Source organism: Parasteatoda tepidariorum, chromosome 7 (assembly GCF_043381705.1).
Source record: "Parasteatoda tepidariorum isolate YZ-2023 chromosome 7, CAS_Ptep_4.0, whole genome shotgun sequence".
In the NCBI taxonomy this organism is placed as follows: Eukaryota; Metazoa; Arthropoda; class Arachnida; order Araneae; family Theridiidae; genus Parasteatoda; species Parasteatoda tepidariorum.
Genome location: NC_092210.1, coordinates 86750409 through 86774783, shown reverse-complemented (window position 1 = coordinate 86774783; position 24375 = coordinate 86750409). Strand labels below are relative to the sequence as shown.

The 24375-nt window shown below is 27.0% G+C and overlaps 2 protein-coding genes across 3 annotated transcripts in view; one reads left to right on the top strand and one right to left on the bottom strand.

Annotated features, from left to right (window-relative positions):
• LOC122270443 (slit homolog 1 protein) overlaps positions 1-2708 on the bottom strand; it is a 13202-nt gene extending 10494 nt beyond the window's left edge. The window contains exon 1 of one of the 2 annotated variants that reach the window (XM_071183716.1): positions 2594-2708. In XM_071183716.1, coding sequence (XP_071039817.1) covers positions 2594-2646 — 53 coding nt within the window. In that variant the 5' untranslated portion in view covers positions 2647-2708. Of the gene's footprint in view, positions 1-671; positions 850-2593 lie in introns of those variants that run through there. The other variant, XM_043047787.2, reaches the window with a different exon arrangement.
• LOC122270442 (uncharacterized) lies at positions 2439-23112 on the top strand (the record flags this gene model as incomplete). The annotated part of the gene is given in 3 exon segments (XM_043047786.2): positions 2439-2823; positions 15731-15884; positions 22946-23112. Coding segments are annotated over 3 exon segments (379 nt in total), but the record flags the coding sequence as incomplete, so codon positions are not given.
• Positions 23113-24375: the final 1263 nt, after the last annotated feature.

The following is a 24375-nucleotide window of genomic DNA, read 5'->3' as shown; positions in this document are numbered from 1 at the left end:
TATATATATATATATATATATATATATATATATATATCTTCGATTTTGCAAAATTATGCCACCTAAACGAATAGCTATCTAGTAGATCTTTACCTCAAGCCTCAAACTTACAAAAAATATAAAGTTACCCGTGTTTCAGAAACATCTGAGCAGCGGGAAGGAAGATTGGCAACCAATCGAGTACACACTGCCGAAAGCCGTTCGTCTAAAACTTACGGACAACGAGGAGCAAGAATGGAAACCACTGGTCAAGAATGCAAATCAGACTGGGAATGAGTAATTAAGAAAAAAAATAACTAAAACAAGATGCAACAAGTCAATTATTTAGCTTGTATTAGTAACTGAGTCTCCAGTAACTGAGAAAAGTTTATGAACATTAGCCGAAGATTGAACTTCGAAGTTAATATAACGTAAGGTTTTGGAAACAATAAATCTTACAAGATTTAAGAAAAAATACCCAAACAAGCATTTAATAAATCATAGTATTAGATATTGCTCCTGGGGTTGGTAAGCAACATATATTCAAAAAAAACTTTTGCTATCTAATAATTTGAGAACAACATTACTATCCCAAAGAAAAATCTTAAAATGTATTTAATTTGGTTAGGCGCCTGAAAAGATTTTTCTTGGGAGTGAATCTTAGAAAGCATCAAAATATAACTGTAACTTACCAAATTCTAAAACGTAAATGAACTCAAAATGTTTAGAAGAGGGGCAATTGTAACAAAATGAAGTTTGTATTTTAGGTTTAGCTTGAAATCAGTTTATTTATGTACTTTTCGTGACACCGTTCGAATTTATCAGACAGTTTTAAATACATTTCTTATCAATATCTACTTCAGCTCTGTTATTTCTTGGAAATGCTCCTTTAAATTCAAGAATATTGAAGAACTCTAAGTGTTTAAGAAGATATCGCTGCTACAAAGCTTGATAACTTAAAGCTGTTTGCTTTGTCGATAATCTTCATGGAAAATATGTAAAAACAAACATCTAGGAAGAATAGAGAAAAAAAGAGCAAAGGAAGGAAGAGAGAAGGCAGAAAAAAAAAAGAATTCTTATTTATTTTATTAAAAATTTACTATAAGCAAAAGAAGCATATTTAAAAAAAAAAATAAATAACAATGAAGGATAAAGTTTTATGTCTTTTACTATAAGATTAGCTAGCATATAATAGCTTATATGAACCAATAAAATTAATTTCAAATTAATTTTAAAAATACGTAGGCACAATAGAGCTTTCTCAAAATTCAATTTCTTTGGAACTATTTAAATGATTTCACTCAAATTTTGTAGTTTCCCATCGAAAATTGCAATCTTTAAAATGATGTAAAAAATTGTATACCCTGCAATTTAAAATTTTTTCGACTACTATTAAATAAAAAAATAAAAAAATGTTAAATATTTACTAAATGCAATGGAATTTACTTATGCATGGAATTATCTTTAGGTAAATGAAATAAAATGATAATAATAATTTAACTTAATTATAAGAGTTAAATAATAATAAAAAATAAAATTGTGAATTTGTGATGCATAGTTTTCTTTTTTCTTTCCTTTCCTTTTAAAATTTCGGCGAATAATTTAAAAAATGCATAATGATGATGGTGATTACGCAATATCGTATAAATGATATTAATTTAGATAAAAAAGGTTATGGTGCGATAATAGTATCGACTTTAAAGGAGTCCAAAGGACACAGTTTACGAGAAAAAATTACGAACACGCTTTACGNGAAGAAAAAAAAAAAAAAAAGAATTCTCGTTTATTTTATTAAAAATTTACTATAAGCAAAAGACAAATATTTTTTTTTTAAAAATTTGAAAAAAAAATTAAGGATAAAGTGTTATGTCTTTTACTATAAAATTAAATAGCATATAATAACTTATATAAACCAATAAATTTAATTTAAAATTAATTTTAAAAATACATTGGCACAATAGAGCTTTCTCAAAATTCAATTTCCTTGGAGCTATTTAAATGATTTCACTCAAATTTAGTAGTTTGTAATTGAAAATTGCAATTTTTCAAATGATGTAAAAAATTTTATACTTTACAATTCAAATTTTTCTTGGCTACTAGTAAATAAAATAATAGAAATTAGTAAATATTTACTAAATGCTCTATTATGCATGGAATTATCTTTGGGTAAATGAAATGAAATGATAATAATAATTTAACTTAATTATAAGGGTCAAATAATAATAAAAAATAAAATTGTGAATTTGTGATGCATAGTTTTCTCTTTTCTTCCCTTTTTTTTCGCAATTTTGGCGAATAATTTAAAAATGCATAATGATGATAGTGATTACAGAATATCGTATAAATGATATCAATTTAGATAAAAAAAATTATGGTTGTGAAAATGATATCGACTTTAAAAGAGTCCAAAGGACACAATTTACGAGAAAAAATTACGAACACAATTTACGAGAAGCCTTAAACCACGCGTCTATGATTTAATCATAAGAATATCATTTCGAAGAGTTATTTGGCAGCGTTTTCTACCAGATGTTTTTCTTTGTCATGATTTTGTATCAGTGATGAAAAAAAAAAAAATTCCAGTATATTAAAAGTGATCTAGGCATTACGTCACCTGTAAATAACTAAAAGATATTGGCAGAGAGAGAGTTTGCAGTCACCGGACATAAAAGCTATTCCTATTCCGATTGTGTTGTCATACGTAGTATTAGGAAGAAAAACACACCTCTGTCTTTTATGAGGCATAGAACATTTGTTAGAAGCACAATTGCTGTTCTCTCCTCACCATGGCTCTCCTCAGACTTAATAAGCAATTTGGATATTTCATTGTCTTGTTTCAAGTCGGTAAGTCATTCTTGGTTAGAACGAGTTTTCAAAAAACGAGAAGTATTAATACATGCTTTCCTATTGCTTTCTTTAGTTAGATGAAATTAATTTAGTTTATTTTCTGTATTTCGTTTATTTGGTATCTCTTTCTCAATATAATGCAAATATACGTCTATATTTAACTGTATTAAATGTTTTACGTATTGTTGAATCATGATAATTTTTTTAGTTTAAAAAGACTAGCGAATGACGTGCACGCGAGTAAAAGACTTAGGTTAAGTTAGTTCTGTAAATATATATATTTAGTAAAACGAAAATAATTCTGGCAATGAAACCAAAATATACACGGACTAAAAAGAATTATTTAAAAATGAATATGTAGGCCCACTTGCTTTGAAATGGGTATTTTTGTATTCATTTTGATCTCATGCCGTTATTGAATATGAAACACTACATGTATTCAAAACCAAAAACAAAAAAAGAAAATTAACTTCTGCGAATAATTTATTTCAGATATCACAGACTAAAAGAGTTTTTTTTATAAACTTATCTAACTATACTTTACAAACTACTTTTATATACTTTATAAACTATATTTAACTATGTTTTATAAACTTTTATAAGCATTTAAAAAAAAAGAGCGCAGTGACAAATTTTGTTCGCTAAAATCGTTAAAATTATATTTCGTCCCCATGATACTGTGGGTGGATGAATACACAAGCGCTTAAAATGAGTATCTACGATATCGACTACGACGTATCTGCTACATCGTGCTCGCATCTATACTTGCTACATTATTTTTGAAATGGTTTCTTTCATTCAGAGAAAACTGAACGAGTATAATTTCCATGATCTCATTTCAAATTTTTAAAGTTAAGTGTCTTATTTTTTATATTAACATTATTTCAATTTGTTAATGAAACTCTTTAATTATAATTCTATTTACGATTGCTTTTTATGACAAATTTAAAGAAAGGTTGAATACATTCACCAAGTAAATAATATGTTAATTAGGTATTTACTAAAATTTTTTCCTTTGAGAAGTTATTAATAAATGTTTCTAGTAAAAAAGGAATAATCACTTGCACATGAAAATTTTTGTTTGCTCCACACTCATATTTGATACAGTAACATAATAAAAAATGCATGCATGACATACTCATTTGTCATGCAAGCATTTTTTACTAGACTATTCTTCCATACACTATTTTCTAAACACTTATTTTTGATACAAAAAAGTCTTCAAAGGTGAGCACGTAAAGTTGCAGTTCTGAATACGTACCGATTATCAAGAATGAGTACTTGTGAGTCTTAAATTTGAATTCGTTGGGATTAGAGCCATTTTGAGTATGTGATGTATTCAAAAGTTAAATTTAAAAATAGTTTAAAAAAATAAAAGAAGTAAAATTATAAAATTTTACCACATTTATCAAATTTTAACGCATATTATTAAGCAATATTTTGTTGCTAACTTGATTGAAATTATTACCAAAACCCATAGAGCTTAGTAATGATTTTAGTAAAATTCCCGTAGTTAGTGTTCCCATGGAGCTAGAAACATTGTAAATTTTGCTATATTCTGATGCACTGTAAAACATTCCGGATAAAAATATGGTAAAAAATACTCCGAAAAATATTCCTCTCAAATTAAGGTAAAATGTACCTGCACTTCTGGATGCTGGTATTTTTTACCGTAAGATTTATATTTACCGGAACATGTCACGGAACAAAAAAATTGACATATAAAATTGCTGTATAAAATGGAATAAAATTCGATAAAAATGGATTTTACAATAAAAATTGATTTTATGATAAGCAGGATTTTACGGAGGATGCACCCAAAGTGTCAGCACTTCATACCGTAATTTGATCCGGAATGTCTCACAGTGGAGTTTTGACCATTAATTTTACTCCAGAAGTTTCTATCTGAACTATTTTATAATTAACTTTCTATTTTACGAATTAATTTTACGAATTAATTTTAATAAATAATATCGAACTATTCGAATTTGATTAATAATAATGAGAATTTGAAAAAATTTAAGCAAATAAATAAAGAAAAGCAAATAATTTTTTAATAAAATACAATATTACTTATACAAAAGTACTATCATACTATAAGTTGAAGTTTAATACATTGAGTAAAGGGAAGCATTTTTCTTCTTAATAACTAAACTTAGATATTTGATTTAATTTATGTCTCAACTGTAAATGTTTTTTTTTTCTTCTTTTGATGGTTTTGGATTTTTGTCTCTCGATATAGCCATAAACTGGTAAATATATTCAAAATAGTTCAGGCAGAAGAGCGCTTTTTATTGCTAATTTAATTTTTTCTCGCTGTTGTATGTCCTAATAAACTCAGTTAATTGAATAGAAGTTTAATGGTCTATAAGGAATTTATATCTCTAATCAATTGATGATTGTAAAGTTAATAATTATTAATATTGTTCATATTAATAATTAATGAACAACGGAAAAGTTTAAGTTGAAATTAAGTATATCGAGTAAAGGGAAGCATTTTTTTTTGTTAATAACTAAACTTAGTTTTTTGATTTAATTTTTGTCTCAACTGTAAATGTTTTTTTTTCTTGTTTTGATGGTTTTGGATTTTTGTCTCTCGATATAGCTATAAACTGGTAAATATATTCAAAATAGTTCAGGCAGAAGAACGCTCTTTATTGCTAATTTAATTTTTTCTCGCTGTTTTATATCCTAATAAACTCAGTTAATTGAATAGAAGTTTAATGGTCTATATGGAATTTATATCTCTAATCAATTGATGATTGTAAAGTTAATAATTATTAATATTGTTCATATTAATAATTAATGAACAACGGAAAAGTTAAAGTTGAAATTAAGTATATCGAGTAAAGGGAAGCATTTTTTTTGTTAATAACTAAACTTAGTTTTTTGATTTAATTTTTGTTTCAACTGTAAATATTTTTTTTCTTCTCTTGATGGTTTTGGATTTTTGTCTCTCGATATAGCTATAAACTGGTAAATATATTCAAAATAGTTCAGGCAGAAGAACGCTCTTTATTGCTAATTTAATTTTTTCTCGCTGTTTCATATCCTAATTAACTCAGTTAATTGAATAGAAGTTTAATGGTCTATATGGAATTCATATCTCTGATCAATTGATGATTGTATAAATTCATTAATTTAATGAAATGTTTGGTCAAAGCATCTCCCTGGAAATGACTTCACCGAAAAAACTATTTTACAGTTATCTCCTAGCGTGAAAGGATTAAAAACAAAACGATCAAAATAATTTTCACAGAGGGCTTTACAAATTTTATTAATAATTAATGAGCAACGAAAAAGTATTAAAGAAAATTGTTAGCTATTATTAGGACGGTACATAATAGTTTTGCGGCAAAACCAGAGCAGCTTAAGTTTTCTTATTTGAGAATGATACACTTTTCGAAACATTACAGAAAATTTTAATTTTAAAAATTGCCTGGAAGTCAAACATCATTGTCGGTGTGGTAAACTAATTTTCTAAATAATTTAATATCGTATACACTGTTAGAAAAATTACGATAAAAAGAACCTACACTTTTTATCGTAAAATCCATTTTTACCAGAATACGTTAAAGAACAAAAATTTGATATTCCGTAATTTTTACAGCAATAATTGCCGTAATGTCACTGAATTACTCTAATTAAAAAAATATTGCTGAAAAAATGTGGATTTTTTGACTAAAAAATAATATAAAAATTTTATGTTTTAAACATCATCGCAGTTTGTCAAACCTGAAGAACAACAATGTTATTTTAGCTAACGCGGTAGAAATAAAATGTATAAATGTATTTGCCTACTTTTATGCAGCAGTGCTTCTAATTACACGGTGTTCAGCTGTTTTGTAGGAAAAGACGAAGTTATTTAAAGCTAGATTTAAATTAAATAGTTTACATTTAAATTTAAAAATGAATTCATATATCATTTGCTAAAATTTTTCTGCATTTTATCCGTATTTAATAATTTGAAAAATTGAAATCCTTTAGTTAATTTCATTAATTAATTCATAAGTAATTTTAAAAATTGGAATTATTGCCTTTCCTTAAAGGACATTTTTAATAAGTATAAGGTATCATTTACTCATACGACTAGTTTAAGTAATAAGGTTTCTAATATCTATACATATAAACTAATTCATACATATATACACATAATCTAATATATTAAAAAAAATATAAAAAAATTAAAGATATTTTAAAATTTATATTACTATACTAATTTGTTTTGAATGCCTTTTTTCCAAATTTATTTCGCCTAATTGTTTATTTTACTTTTCTTGGTTTTGAAGTATTTGTAGAGAATTGCCGGAAATTTTCTGAAAGAAATTAATTCTTTTTTTTCTTTCAAAAATGTGTATCACACCTTAAATAATTGTATGATACAAATGAGACACTTTTAAATGTTTATGTAATATTAAAAAATCATTTAAGACTCCTTGAGAAAAGGAATAATATTGTTTTGTCGAATTTTTATTTTTCAGTAAATCATGTAACCGAAAACTTTCATGCAATCTTTCAAACTAAAGTTTCTAAAATTCATTAAAAGTAATTTGCTAGATTTATTTTCTTTGTTACACTTTGAAAACTAAGTAGAATTTCTAAATAAATGAAAGTTGATGGTTTTAAAAATTCCGTTTCAATTGAGTGGAATTACAGCTACATAAATGAACAGTTTTAATTAGCTATTTTATTTCGAGCAATCACGGATGAGGAAAACAGGCATTCTGTGAAACAATTAAACTGCAGTGTGAACACAGCTGATATTTTCAATTACAATGTGCTATTATTTTAAATGAAAATCTTATCGTCTGCTATTTTTTTATGTCTGTCCTTTTACGGTTTCATTCATTCATATAATTTAACTGCTCCGATAATAAAAGTGCACATCAGTTTATGGCTTTATTTTATTTTTTTTTGAGGATTTGTAAAGACAAAAGGACTCCATATTTGGAAAACAATAGAGATAATTAAGCCAAAATGAATAGTTTTGTTTTATTGTTCTTGAATAAGTGTGCAACCTGCTTAGAAACCATATTTTATTTAAAGTCGTGTTGAAGTTTTATAAATGTTTTGTTGTTACCAAAATTTTAAGAAAGTTATTACTTTGTTCCAAACAAAGGCATTTTTGCGTAAATAAATCGGATGCTTAAAAATATGGCAAATTTATTTTTAAAAAAAATTTAGAAATAGTTTCAATTATTGATAAGTAAGTTACTATGTAATAAAAATATCTGGCAAAAATAATACTTTTTCTAATGCATATACATTTTAATTTACTTTGCAGTAAATTAAAACCTAAATAAAGTACATATTTTAATTAAAGGTACCAAAATGAAGTACAAAAATGTTTTATTAGTCATTTTGCATTAAGTATAAGAAAATTAAATTTCATTAAAACTTGAGCAAGCTAAACGTGTTCTGTATACTGCTTTAAAGGTCAACTTAGACTGATTATGAACTTATAAAGAGGAACGGACTACCTTATATATTTCTTATAATATGTAATTTGTTTTTCTTTTAAATTGCAAAAAATATAGATAATTGTTAGTAATTTTTGTAGCGTAAAACAAAAATTACCAAAACATTCTTTATATTTCAAAAAAGAAGATCTATTGCCAAAATGCATTGTAAGTTGCAGCATAAATTTAATACTTTTAATCTGATTGGCTTGAAAAGAAACAAATATGTATATTTTGTAAGTGATGCATGTCGGTTATTTGCCAAAATGTCTTATCTGTCTTTACCAATAGACAAGAATGCTAAAACTCCACGTGGATTCATTTTAAAATTTATTTTGTTATTCTTATTTTTCGGACAACCTTATAGTTATTTGAGCAACAAAAGAACTCGCGAAGAACAATAAACAAAGAAAAAATTTAATAGAATTATTTGAAGTATATCTCAAGGTCTATTCACAAAGGAGTTAAGGTTAGCTTCTATTACTATTTCGCTAATTCAGAGAAATACTAATGTTTAACATAAAATAATCGAACATTTTCTGAAAATATTTTTTTGCTTAGTGAAATTATGACGGGTTTGAATTATTCTGTTTATTAGCACTTATAGCGTAACTCTCTTACTTAAATGCATGCTAAATGAGAAGAAAATTTAATTTATTTCTATTCTTAAGAAACAAGCTAGACAAGTGACAGGGATCTTTTTAAAAAATAAATCTGTTCTTGATAATAGAGATCAGTTAAGACAAATAATCAAGATATAATCACGAAGCAATCAAGGATGTTAATAACTTCATGTATCAATAATTTTATCATCTTTTATGAACAAATGGATGATTTGCGCAAGAACGTAACTCTTTTACTTAAATGCATGCTAAATGAGAAGAAAACTGGTAAAAAATATAACTGAATATTTTAGTATATAAGTTTCGGCTGCGTTATAAGTTTTTAGTATATAAGTTTCGGAAAGAGCCTATTGCGAATAATTCTTTGTAAAAATGTGAATAGTTTTAGTTTTTTTTCAAATGGACATGGGTTTACTTTGGGCTACAAACGAACGTAACAAGTGAAAATTGTAAAATAGAATTATACAAAAACAGGCATGCTATAGTTTCGTTTTTATTCGTTTGAATTTCTTGTCAGTGTGGTCTTGTGTATAGTGGAAAAAATCAACGTACTCTTAAACTTAGAATTAAAGAATATGAAAGATAAGTCCAAAATCATGTTATTAAACAATCTTCCCTTTTCCTATATTGCTGAAATTCCTTCAATGGATTTGACTTTTCTTCAGTTAAAATCAGCACAGCTCTCCAGCAACTGATCTAGACATTTGGGAATCATTTTATATTTATAAAAATTATAAAAATTTAGTTAAAGATTTTCTACTACACTAACTGTTAATATGACTGCTTAGAAATAGGTTTTAGTTTAATGTCTATATCCTGTACACCTGAGGTGCATACCCTATTCTACTCAGACCTATTCTTATTTACTTTATTTTGCTTGTTTATCTTGTCCAAGCTGGTTCGTTTACCTCGAGTATAATCTTTGTTTGCAATTCGGATGTCACGTGTTTTTTTCCCGTCATTCTGGGATTCGTCAATGAATAATGCAAATAGAACCAAGTACTAGAATGTCTGTTTTTGTACCTTTATTTAGGTTTTTTCTCATTACTTGGCATAATTTAATTATAATTCTTATTCTAAATTCTGAGAGATAATTTTTCCAGACGATGTTATCGAAAACTTTCCTCTGGTTTTCGTTTTGTCTATTTGATTGAGAAAGCATTTATTCAATGGAAAATATTTTGATGTCTTAAATATATATCCCTGGAATTCTGTACTAAAAATCTAACGCCCTATTTGCGCTTTTACTGTTTTTCGAAACTTTCGTTCAGGCTATCTGTATTTAAATTGCTCTTTGATGTTTGAAATTTTTAATTATACCTACCTGTGGCAGATAGATGTGAAAACTTTTTTCTTCCAAGAAGTACAGTATACTACAGGAACACAACTTTTCTGTTACTTCTTTGAAAATGCGTCAAGAGTGAAAACGATTTCCTGATTTCTGTTTCAATCTCTAATTTTTCTCATAATCTCTTGAATTGTGAAATGGCCCGCAATTCTGTTGAAGATTAAGGAAAAAATCTTATTACTTCAGAGTAAGATAATTTTTTTCGGTACTTGAATTTAAATAGAATTTTCTATATTTGCTCTATATTTGTTAGACTCTGTTTATCTTTTAAATATACACCATTTAAGGCAAATTTGCGATTTAATGTAACGCTAAACTAAACACAATTTAATGTTTTCTTACTAACATTAAATGCATTGAAGTTTACTTATTAAATGAGAAATCGCCTCTTATAGGGTACCAATTAAATGTTTTATTAATTGAATTTGTAGAAAAGCATGGAACATTTCAATTTTTCTCTTTTACGGATACACTTTATAGTTTATAATTCAAAACAAATTTATAATTATGTTATGACTTAAAAATATGTCAGCAAGAGAGAAGAATTATATATATAGCTTATTTTCGTTTAATTATGATTTAGTATTAACATTTAACTGACTCTTTCATAAGATAAAACATTAATGTCTATGTATGTTATAAATAACGGATGAATACAAATAATGAAATAATGAATACAAATAATTAAAATTGAAAGATAAAATGAGTGAGCAGTCATAACCATAAATATTTAAATTTTTCTGACATCGACAACAAAAAGTTGAAACAAACAGAGCTGTAAATAGAAGGAAAATGAATGGTTACAGGAATAATTGATATCGACAAACTTATCTATATTTTTATTTTATATATGCTTATTAATTTACGAAAGCAAAAGATACGTTTTATCAACAAAGATTGGCAACAAATGCTTTTTTTCTTTTTTTTTATCATTTGTTTTATTTATTTTGTTTTTATACACTTCACGAATTTGAGTTTGAATAAGAGACCTAAAATTTTCGAACTACTAATCAAAAATGTATGCGCACACTGTTAAATTCTATAGACACAGATGATGTATATATAACATATTTTCAGGTCTTTATTTTAAAAAAGCCTTTTAAGGCAACACAAATAAAGCGTGTTATTATCTCTAAAAAGCATTTTTTGTTATATTTGTGACATTATGCTATCTTTGTATTGTAAGTGTTCCTTTAAATTCGCTTTTACTTTTCAGCGAAAAAGAAAATTAAAACTTGTAAACAGACTAGTGAAAATGTGTACAGTGTAGTGCAATGTAACAAATTAAGGTAAAATGTACCGGTAATCAAGGTAGCGGATTTTTTACTGAAGAATCCGTTATTACCGGGGTGTGTTAAAGTACCAAGAATCTGATATATAGTAAATTTTTACAGTAATAAGTAAAATAGCTGTAAAACAATAGCAATAAATACCGTAAAATTGAATCACTGTAAGTAAATAAAAATTGCTGTTAAAATTTACGTTAAAAATTGATTTTACTGTAAAATGAATTTTACTGATTATGCACCCAAAGTTCCGGAACTTCATAATTTGATCTGAAAATGTTTAGCCATCTAGAATCTAGATCAGTGGTTTCCAACTGGTGTCCCGGGGGCCACATCCGGCCCGCGAGCATTTTCTTTGTGGCCCGCGAACTAAAATATATTAGTTGTCATTTTTTTGCGGGCAATTTTCGTAAAAAATCTATATGGGTTTAAAATACTTTTCTCGTTAATAAAAACCTAATTTCTTCGTTTCTGTGAAATATTTCACACCAACGGTGCAAAAAAAATTATTTCTCAGGTTTTGTATCCAAGAAAATATTTATTCAAATACAAAAATAATCTTGTATGTTGCTCTTTTTTACTTCATTTTTTTTGTATTTTGTGAATATAATTTAGCATTTTTGTATCAGAAATTTTCTCGAAGAAATTCTCCGATTCAACTTTTTGAAATCACTCATTTTGGACGAAAATATTTACACACACAATTGTAAATTTAAAATTTAAAATGTAAATATCTATTCTCTGGTGGTTGCAGCAGACAAACCTCAATTTTGTCACTGAACATTTTGAGTAAGTTTTAATACCAACCTTTTTAAAGTTTTATATCTTAACAATTAGATATCTGTTGCACATTAATTGTTTAATACATGGGTGCCCATTAAAGTTATTATAGCCCGAATTTTTTTGATATGCAATTAAATATTTTTAAAAATTTGTTTCTAATTTGTAATTCAATGCTTTTGTTTTGAACAACTTGGTAAAAATCTGACAGTAATATTTAAAGTTCCTTTAAACATAAAAGAGTGTTACATAAAATTTTGATAAAGTTGCGGCCCGCCATTTGATTTGTGTTTTTAATTGTGGCCCCCGGCCTCATGTAAGTTGGAAACAAATTCCAAAAATGGTACAAAATTCTTCCATCCATCTTTTAGTTACTGGTTCTTCGAAACAATAAGTGGCTAAATTATCTTGGTTTCTACTCCTAAAGAACGTATCGATTGGCAATTACATCGAATAGATAATGTAGTACATTTAATAAAAATAAATCATGTTTGATTATTACTTGCCATCATATATCAATAAGAAAGCATCAGTTGAAAGAATAGCTCTTTTTGAGAAAAATGTTAATATTTCAAATATTCAATATTGTGTAATGTGAAATAAATATAAATAATAAAATTTACACACAATAGCGTAAATTTCATACAGAGTTAGCTCTTTTTTTTAGTTTTGTATTAAATGCAACTTTCTATGAAAATTTTACGAAAAGTAAATATTTTAACAAAAGATTTCTAAGTCTGGGAAAACAAAAGAAACGTCTCCAATTGCATTATTTAAATCGTGAGCGGAACACAGCGTCTTTCAAATCGAGAGCTTTGCGTTCGTGAAAATATTTTTCAAAACAGTCGAAACTATTTCCAGATTATATTTTAAAAGTAGTTTTTCGTGAAGGATACATTTTATCCCTATAATTTCAAAATCCTGCATATTCGCGTTACAAGTTGCATACGCAATAAATTTTTTATTTGCTAGCTTACAATAGTTTCGTTGAAATGTTTACTCATAAAGATGAAAGGACTTCATTTCTTGCAGTCTCTCAACTAACGAGCTTTTAAGAATATGATTCTGTTGAAAAAAATTCAGTAGATTATATATTTTCGAAGCAATATAATTATTGTGCATTGTTCAGAAACTGTGAAACTGTCTACGCGTTATGTGATTAGTTGAACAACAGAAGTTTAAAAACATTTCGTAGCGTTTTTATTTTTTTAACAATTTTTAAAGCGTTTAATTTAAAGAAATTGTTTATCGCAAAGAAACTGTAAATAAAGGCATACCTTATAATATTTTAAGAAATGTAATGCTATCATCACACGCAGTCAGTGATAAGACATGGGATTAACTATCAGTGTAAATGTTGCAGAAAAATTGATTAGATTTTTCTGTTAGAAGGAACTTTTTCTTTAGTAGCTCTCAGTATAAGATTTATAAGAATTATAAAAGTTTAGTATTCAAGTAATATATATGTTTTTCTCTAAAAGTGTTTACTTTTGACTTTAACTATTATTCTAAGGTTCCGTAATTATTACTCCAAGCTTCTTAACTATAACTTAAGTCTTAAAACTTAAGGCTAAGCTCATTAACTGTTTTACAATTACTAAGCAGTAAGCATATAGTAAGTGATTAATAAGCAAGATTTTCTTTTAAATTAAGCTTTGTATAAAACTGTTTCCCTTTCAACTATGCAATTGAAATAATAATTGCAAAAAATTAGAAGAAAATAACATTTCAGATTATTTTTTATACTTTTAGGTAAAAGTTTTTACCGAGTTTTTTAGCAGCTAAAAATTGAAAAGAGATTTTTTTAAAAAAAAAGCAAAATTGTAAATCAAGTTGCAAACCGAGCTAATTCGTCCTATCAAAAAAGCTTTAATTTTAAATGATATTTTCATAGAATGATTAATATGAAAAATGATCCACAAATTGATCGTTAAAAAATCATAAAAAAAAAAATAAGAACGTGTTAAGTTGGTTGCAAGAGCAACCAGAATACTTTTAGTACACACACAATCACAATTTTGTGAAGAAAAAAAGATTTTTTTTAAAATATGAAATTAAATTTATAGGGAAGCTATCATGGTCTTGAGCTGTCAGGGGAGCCCCCAATACAGGCTAATATTCACAGTAAAATGTTCTTTTTTTGAAGGGTCGCTTAAAAGATCTTGGTTTAAAAAAATATGAAAATTTGTTGATGTTATAAAGTCCTTTTTGGATAAACTACCAAATCTTCAATTGAAATAATTTAAAAAAACATTTTAACTAATGTTCTATTACGAGATCTTCACTTCATAAAAGTTTTAAATTGAATTATCCGCAATATATTCTGATTTTATGATGTGAAAAATAATAAAATTTCAGAAACCATAGAATTTGCAAACAGTGCAATAATTTCTGATATTTTGAAAAAGATTTGAATGGTTATTTGTTTGAGAAAAACGATAGCGTGTAACGCGTACTATGTTTAAACAATAGGGGAGAGTGGGGTCAATTGTAAAATTTTTTGCTTAACTATTTTTAACTAACAAAAAATCCAATATATTATTAGCATTAGTTGACAGACGAGTAAAGTAGACCATCCTCTACTAGAAAAAAAAATAAAAACCTTATTTTAAATGCTATTATATTAGTTATTAACAATTTTTGACAGTCGTGCACTTGTTACAATTGTCCCCACTTACGGGGTCAATTGTAACAGTTCATAAATTCAACTAAAACATAGTTAATTATACATATTATCATAGTTGTGATATATTTTTTTATTGATCAAAATAGTAGTGATATTTTAGGAGTAAAAATAATAATGAGCAGAGACCTAAAGGGTTAAACTTTTAACTTTAAGGGGTTAAAAATTTTAATTTATGCTGTGAAAGGTGTCAAATAAAATAATGCACTCGCAGCATAATATGAATGGTATAGAAAACTATTGGTGGTTCTTAAAGAGTTAAGTAATGGTTTGTAAACATAAGATTATTTAATTTCAGCTGTTACATTCGTCCCTTTACTTATTGTTACAATCGTATCCCCAAGACGCCATTTCAGCTTCATTTGTTAAAAAATTATTAATTAACAAACTAGTTCAGCTTCATTGTTAAAAAGCTTCATTTGTTAAAAAATTATTAATTAAATTACTAGTTAATTAACAAAACTAATATTTTTTTTTCAAAATGTTAATTAAGGTGTCCACTTACATATTCGGTTAATAATTTTTATTTGTTTAAACAAAATTACTTTGTTACAATATAATATTCTAATACCAAAAAAAGTACTTACGTAGCGTGAAAATATCTTTTGTGATGTAACTCTTTCAAAAGNCTATAAATGTTCGTTTAATGATCTAAATTTTATTTCAGAAAGACATACAGTATAGACTTTGAAAAAGTGAAATTAAAACATTGTAATTTTTTAAAGGTCTTGTTTACATGGGAGCTCCATTGCCCAGATTTAATGCTCAAAGATGTGATGCACTGAAGCTTGATGATTGTTTTAGAGATCTTCAAGTTTTCCTTAGACTTCTATCTTTGCCTTTCACCTCTAACGTTGCAGAATTAGATAAGCTCTGCGAGTAAGTACAATGCAATTTTGTTGCTGAAGAATTTATTGTATGTGTGCCTGAATTAAAAACAAAGTGAGCATTGAATTTGTTAAGTGATGAATTTGGTCGATATTGATAGAACGTTGAAGTAAACCTTGACGCAAAACCCCATTATATCAGACCTTCCATTCCTACCAATCTAATCCTTATAACCTCCCCAAATCAATATTCCTACACGGAGAAAAACATTCTGGTAAATGTGCCGCACTGCATAATAGCATTTTGGTAAAAAAAAATTACAACTATAGTTCATAAAATTTAAGTATACGGTATTTAAAATACTCATTTGCAAATTTTCCGTTCAGAAACACTCGTAACAAAAAAAGAAACGTGACAAATTTTAGTAATTTGTTACGATTTTAGATATTTTTTATTCCTTGTTAATTGATCCTTGTTATTATTATTAGTAAGAAAACAATCAAAAAGGAAGCTGTGCAATGTCGTTTCAAGAATTGCAGATATTGATATACGTTCGCACTGGTAGTTTGACATCCATTCGGCATGCACTTTGATGTAAACAGGCTCTCTCCATTAGGGATAATGGTTCTTTCTTGACTTACAACTGAGTATAATAACTATAATATAATCGTCAAGCAATTACTCAAATTTATAAAATAAGGAATTTTGATTAATTGTTTGATTATCAAAAAGTTTTTGATCTTGTAAGAGTTTTGATCATTTGTTAGTTTGCTCGACGTTTCAATAAAAAATGGTGAAATAATTAATACGCAGAAATAAAGGGTATAGTTATGTGTTTGGATCATTCCATATTATTCGCGTTGCTGACTCTGAATTTCGTCTGAAGTCAACTGTTTGTACATTTCATTGCAAAATTGTATAATAATAAAAAAAAAATGTAAATTAAATCATTAGGCTTTTTTTCATTAAAATAATTACGTTTTTTTTCTGCTAGAAAAGAAAAGGATCAAATGATTTATTTTTGCAGAAGAGTAACATAATAAACTATAACGATACTTCAACCTAATGGTAAATAAAGTTCAGTATATAGGCTACTTAAATATAATAAAATATCTTCTCTTAATTTTTTATTCTGAAACATGAAAATCGTTTTTATCAGAATATTTTTTTTCAAATCCTACATATCTTAAAGTTTTAAAATCGCATTGACTTCTGCTGCAGCTATAAATTTTATATAGTTGCGAGAATCTTTCAATAAATCAAACCTTATTTCTAGTAATTCAGATACTGAAACACATAAAATTTGATAGGAAAAGAATAAACAGATCGTTGCCCTGAAAAAAAATCTGACAATAATGAATCATGCAGATGATTTTTAAAAGGTCAATTTGATTTTACTACCTTTTGCGAGTAATCAATCTTTGTTACTGGTTCTCGCTTCATTGCGCTCAGAGCAATTCTTACTGAATTTTTTTACTCTATATATAAAAAAAAAACGTTAGAACTGCTTTAGTTTACGTAGTAATTTGTTGTGCTGCGCAATGATTATCAGACTTAGAAACTTGAAATTACGAGTGGATGTGGAGGATTTAAAAAAAATTAAGATATGGTAGCTAGACAATAATTAAATGTTAAACTTGTGACCTGTTGCAAGCCGCTAAAATGAAACTACCGAGTTAAATTTGACTTATTGACGGGATTAATTGTACATAAAAGTGTAACATGAGTAGTGTTTTTCGAAATTTCTAATTTTTCGAAAGTTACAGTTATGAAAAGTTTTCCATAAGATTTTGTTACGAATTACCGTTAGCATACGAGCATAAGAACTATGAAATTAATGTTTCAAATACCGTATATTTCAGTTTTATTAACCAGTATTATGTTTTTCGTTACCTGAAATGTCACTTCAGATTTTTTTCCTTGTGTAGGAACAACTTCGCAATAGTGCAAATTTCCGATTTTTCCCTTTTAGAAAAAAATAATTAAAAAAATTAGACGATATGTTAAGATAAGGAATTTTAAGAAATTACTGCTTCATATTTTATTTTTAAATAAAAAAAAGTGCTGAAATTTATTTGGAAAACTTAACCTTATAACTAAACTTAACTTTAACTTAACTTTCACTTAACTTAACTTAACTTTCACTTAACTTAACTTAACTTTTACTTAACTTAACTAAAACTTAACTTGGTATGTTTTAACTATTTTTACACGTCATTAAAATAAACATATTTGTTAAATTTTATTAAATTTATGTTGTTAATTTTTTCAACAACATAAGAACAATAAATAATTCAATTTAATAACTTAAGAAAAAACTTATTTTGTATTTAAAACTGAATGTTATTAAAATTAAATTTTATNTGTACAAAGTACTTCAGCCAAAATTTGGGAGCCACGTAAGAGAATTATATATATTAGATCAGAAACACATCATTAAAAGGCAGAATGCTTTGGTGTTTTCAAAACAAAGCAAACGTTGCCACCGGCGGAAAAGAAATACAGCCAAAATTTGGGAGCCACGTAAGAGAATTATGTATAATAGATAAAAATATATAAATTAAATCATTAGTTTTTTTTTCATTTAAATAATTACGTTTTTTTTCTGCAAGAAAAAAAAGGGGCATCAAATGATTTTTTTTTTTACAATAGAGTAACATAATAAACTATAACGATACTTCAACCGAATGGTTAATAAAGTTTTGTGTATAGGCTACTTAACTATAATAAAATATCTTCTCTTAATTTTATATTCTGAAACATGAAAATCGTTTTTATCAGAATAGTTTTTTTTAAAATTATATACATCTTAAAGTTTTAAAGTCGCATTGACTTCTGCTGCAGCTATAAATTTTATAGTTGCGAGAATATTTCAATAAATCAAACCTTATTTCTAGTAATTCATATACTGAACCACATAAAATTTGATAGGAAAAGGATAAACAGATCGTTGCCCTGAAAAAAAATATGACAATAATGAATCATGTTGGAGATGATTTTAAAAGGTCAATTTGATTTTACTACCTTTTACGAGTAATCAATCTTTGTTACTGGTTATCGCTTCATTGCGCTCTGAGTAATTCTTACTGAATTTTTTTACTCTATATTAAAAAAAAACGTCAGAACTGCTTTAGTTTACGTAGTAATTTGTTGTGCTGCGCAATGATTATCAGACTTAGAAACTTGAAATTACGAGTGGATGTGGAGGATTTAAAAAAATTAAGATTTGGTAGCTAGAGAACAATTAAATGTTAAACTTGTGACCTGTTGCAAGCCGCTAAAAGGCAACTACCGAGTTAAATTTGACATATTGACGGGATTAATTGAACATAAAAGTGTAACATGAGTACTGCTTTTCGAAATTTCTAATTTTTCGAAAGTTACAGTTATGAAAAGTTTTCCATAAGTTTTTGTTACGAATTACCGTTAACATACGAGCATAAGAACAATCAAATGAATGACTTAAATACCGTCAGTTTTATTAACCAGGATTATATTTTTCGTTAAATGAAATGTCATTTCCGATTTTTTTCCTTGTTTAGGAACAACTTCACAATAGTGCAAATTTCCGATTTTTTCCCTTTCAGAAAAAAATAATTAAAAAAAAAAAATGTTTTTTTAAATATTTTTGAATCTACTCTATCTAAAATACCGGATCAAATTATGGCATAAAATACCGCCACTTTAGGTACATCATCCGTAAAATCTATGTTTACCATAAAATATAATACCTTAAGTTTTCCAGTAATATTTATTTAATTAGAGATATTATTTGATTTTACGTAATAATTGTTCTAAAAGTGGTAATTAAAATAGTTTAAAATCGAATTTGAAGAATCACTTTGTGGAACGCAAGGAGAATACCTTCGACAAGAAGTGGCAAAATAGACGATATGTTAGGATAAGTAATTTTAAGAAATTACTGCTTCATATTTTATTTTTAAGTAAAAAAAATGTGTTGAAATTTATTAGGAAAACTTAATCTTATAAATAAACTTGGCATGTTTTAACTATTTTTACACATCATTAAAATTAACATATTTGTTAAATTTTATTGAATTTATGTTGTTAATCTTTTTAACAACATAGTAACAATAAATAATTCATTTTAATAACTTAAGAAAAAACTTATTTGAATTTAAAACTGAATGTTATTAAAATTAAATTTTATCATAGAATGTAACTTGATGTGTCTATGCCAATTATTGTTAAAAAATCTTTTGCAAGTGGTTTTAAAATCGGGCAATTAAAAAAATACATTATTATTATAAAATTACAAACTTCTTAAAATTTAAGATAAATCATTTAATGAAATATTTTTAAGATACGAAATATACATTCTTAAATTTAATTAATTTCTTTTAAGAATGACAATAGTTAAAAATTCCTTAATGCCACAGGGTTTTTTAAGTTTTAGATTATCTTCTGAATAGGTTGGAACATCTTGAAATTTATTTAAAATAATAAAGTAATAAAAATAACTGTTCATTTCATTAGCTAACTGTTAATTCATTCGTAATTCACTCGGAGAAAAATTCTTTATTTTTGCTCTTTAATTTGTTTTTGCATAGTTTCAAGTCATTTTTATTAGTTTATGCTTTTTTCGTAAGATGAGTTGAATATTTGGTAATATCTATTTAAACAATTTAAGTGCTTCGTTTTAATGTTGTATATTATTCAATATCATGAAACCGTTTTCTTTTCTGTTTTTTCCCTATTAAGTATTTTTAATTTAAAGCTCCAAATTAATTTTTAAGCAATTGAAGTGTAATGAACAGTAAATAGTTTTTCTCAAAAACACACAATTGTTTTTTTAATTATTTTTGCACGAAATAATTTAATTAGTTCTTAGAAACATTTTCCTACTCTTTTTAATTATGATATATTTGCAGCAGAGATCTCAAAAAAACTTTCATTTAAATAAATATATTTCATATTAGAAAATAATGAGTAGAAAAATAATGAACGCTAAATATTGCGTAAATACATAAAGACTAAACGAACAAATTTCTTTTTCGTCTCAAATGATTTTGCTCTTAAAATTACAGAGAGATAATAAAATTCCGTAATATATAATCTCGTTGATCTTTTAAACTTAAAATATATAAATATCTGAAATTTTTTGTGCACTACTTCCTTTACAAAAAAATGCATAAAGTAAAATTACAGAGATTGAGTATTAATTATTTATAAGAAATTGCGGAATAATTAACCATAAGAATTTTCTAAATAATTTCATACGACCATGTGCGTTCCCAGAAATAACGCCATTTCGTCATTTTTGTGTCACATTAAGTCAAATATCTCCTGATAAATGTGGTTTTCCATGCCCCTAAACTTTGAACATTGAGCTCATTGAACTTTGAGACATTAGTTTTTTGTCCCGGTTAGAGGTTTTATTTTATACATTGTTCATTGTATACATTGCACAATGTATACAATGGACAATGTATATTGTACCGGTGTGAGGATTTTGTGATACCAGCTTTACATAGTATACATTATGCAAAGTAAAGGCTGAAAGTTCTATATAAATTGAAACAACTCGAGGGAGAAAAACATTCCGATAAAACAACCATAATTGCATGATGACTTTTCTGGTTAAAAAAAATATAATTCATTTAATGAAATCAAAGTGCAAGGGTACCATTCATTTGCTAATTTTTCCATTCATATAGTAATGGTCACCGAAAGTTCCGGCTTTTAAAATTATACTTCTTATTACCACACATTTAATAAAAGAAACTGAAAATAAAATTTAACCGAATAAATAGTTTTTATCCCACTAAGATATGATAAAATTACCACATGTACTACAGAAGAGCTCGGTAAAAACAACAAATTTCATTGTTTATTTTACCAAAAGTTATTACTAAAGCGGTTCGGTAAAAATCACATAGCGTTTTGCTGTTCCCATAGAGCCAGAAACATGGTAAATTATATTTTATCATATTCTGGTAGATTCGATCATACTATTTCTTATGAGCATAGTAGTTCTTAATACTAAATACAATTCTTTGAATTTCTGCAGATAATTGATTTCAAATATACCCTCCAAAGCCTTGATGTGCTTGTGAAGCTCTCTGATAAAAACAGAAGTCACACCAGAGAACTTAAGTAAGGAACTAAGGGGTTGACCACAAATGATGTCACGCTTCGAAGAGGTCCCACATGAAATTGAGACAGTTTGTAATAAGGAGGTGAGAGTGGGAAAAACGCGGTATTTTTCTTCAAAATTTTGCTAAAAATTTCATTTTTCAAGTAAAATGAATAGGCATATTGGATTTATGGCGTAGTTCCTCTGCCTTTGAACAGCAAGTATGTGGTTATATTATGTGGTGATGACCTGCATCAAAAGGGAGGAAGAAGAGCTTTGGTGAAGTGAGATACGTATTCCCCATTCATACAGCTGTTTGTTAGTCATTTTAAAGCATAAACTTCGTTTCAAACCACTGTCTATCGTTCACACATATCGCTGGTTCAAAACAAAAACGACACATCTGCAGGCATAATACGTTTGCAGATGTGTCGTTTTAGTTTTGAACCAGCGATATGCTGTGGTGTGAAACGGCTTTGCATAGCGGAGCGATTATAATTTGCTAGTTAACGTAGGATACAACGGGAATTATTTCTCAGAATGCAATTATCTCTCATGTTTCAAGAAACTTCTTAACTTCTGCGTCCTAACGTTTGAAAATTTGTTTGGAAGTACTTTTGTTTTTCTTTGGATTGGCTATAAACTTCTAAGATACTTTTTAAAAATGGCTGGAAATGGAAATAATATGCATGAAATGTAGAAATAAATGTGCATGATTACATAATTCCATTTACCAACATTATGGTTCAACTATAAAATGAAGAGATCTTAGCCACTTACCAACATTTTAGTTCCAGGATATGCTAATTCTTATCGGCAAAGTAAGCCAATTACAAATTTTAGAACAATGAAAAAAAACCTTTCTTTCTATAGAATGAATTTATTATTATTTTAATGTCTTTTATTCAAGAACTGCAAAAATGCAGCAGCCAATAATTCTAGAACTTTTACCAATTTGAAGTTGAATAAATTATGTGTTTATTCTGCTTAAGACTAATGGAATTTTGTGTTTCAGACAATCCGTTGCAGGGTATAACTGTTCTCAAGTGTTATTTGAAAATCGTGATTGTTTATCGGCCCAAAATAAAGAGGTTTTACCAGTTTTTATTTCAATGGCCCAATATACACACTTCATGTTCTGTGGCGATGGTCAAAGCGCCGATAAAGGCTTCATGAGAACTCGTAAGATTTGTGCTTATAGCGTCTTATTTATAATATAACATTTTATATTTTTCTTCATAATTATTTAAAAATGTTTTATGAAGAAGATAAAATTGATTATCACAACTGAAAAACACATGTTGATTCCTTCATTTTGTACCTAACTACTTTTTCACGCGCATGAATTTGGTTTAAAAAGAATCACTCATAGAAAATCCACAATAACCTTAAGAGCAAATTCTTCTTGCATTTGGGATGATTTTTTTTCAATAATTCTTACAATTCCTTGTCTTCGTACAGTTTCGGCCCTTCACTGCGTTTTTTGTCTTCCATGACAGACTCACTGTTTTTAAACTTCTGAAACTCACTTATGACAACTTCTCTCAATTTAAAGCAGCCTCACCATATGCTTCTCCAAGCAATCGATGCTCCTCAGATGCAGATTTCTTCAAATTAAAGAAGTAAATCAAAAGTTCCCGCAAATGACGCTTATTTAGAAAACAAAACTTGACATTTTTGCACGAAAACAATTACATAATGCTAATACGGAATCACTAATACTTTTAGGTTATGTTGCTACCAAATGAACAATAAATTTAAAATAAGACGTTTAACTCAAATCAATTTCTACATAACCTTTTAGTAGTGCCATCAAGTGAAGAACGGTGGGAACTTATTTGTACACCTAATAGCATTTGTTATTAAATCTTGAAATTTATCGAAAAACCTTTATTAGTTAAAGTCTTCTTTTAATAAGTACAAAAACTACTTAGGAAATTCCTACAAACTTCATTTTAATTTTCGAGATATTCTAATCGGACTTTTTTCATTAGTTATTAAATGCGATTCACTACAAAATTGTGATATGTTTTGATTTATTTTTCGCATTCGCGAAAGTACAAAATAACTATTTTAAATACTCACATATTGTCAACTTTCTTTAAACTAAAAATGATAATTTTGTTAATAATTTAAAAACTAATCCAAGAATTTTGTTTTCTTTTAACAAATACTTTTACGGTTATAGTAAAAGCAAGTAAAGTAAGTTTTTTTTAAAATTAAAATATCTCCTTAAATATTTAAAGTTAATGTTACGAAATTTCATTGATTTATAGCAAATTTCAATCAAAGGAATCGATACAAATTATAAGCCAATTGCTATATTTTCTGAAATAGGGTGTTCAAAAATATTTACTTTCTTTCGTAATTTATTGTCGGTTCCTTAAACCTCTGAAAGCTTCAAAATTTTATTGAGAAATCGCTCAACCTATATATATATATATA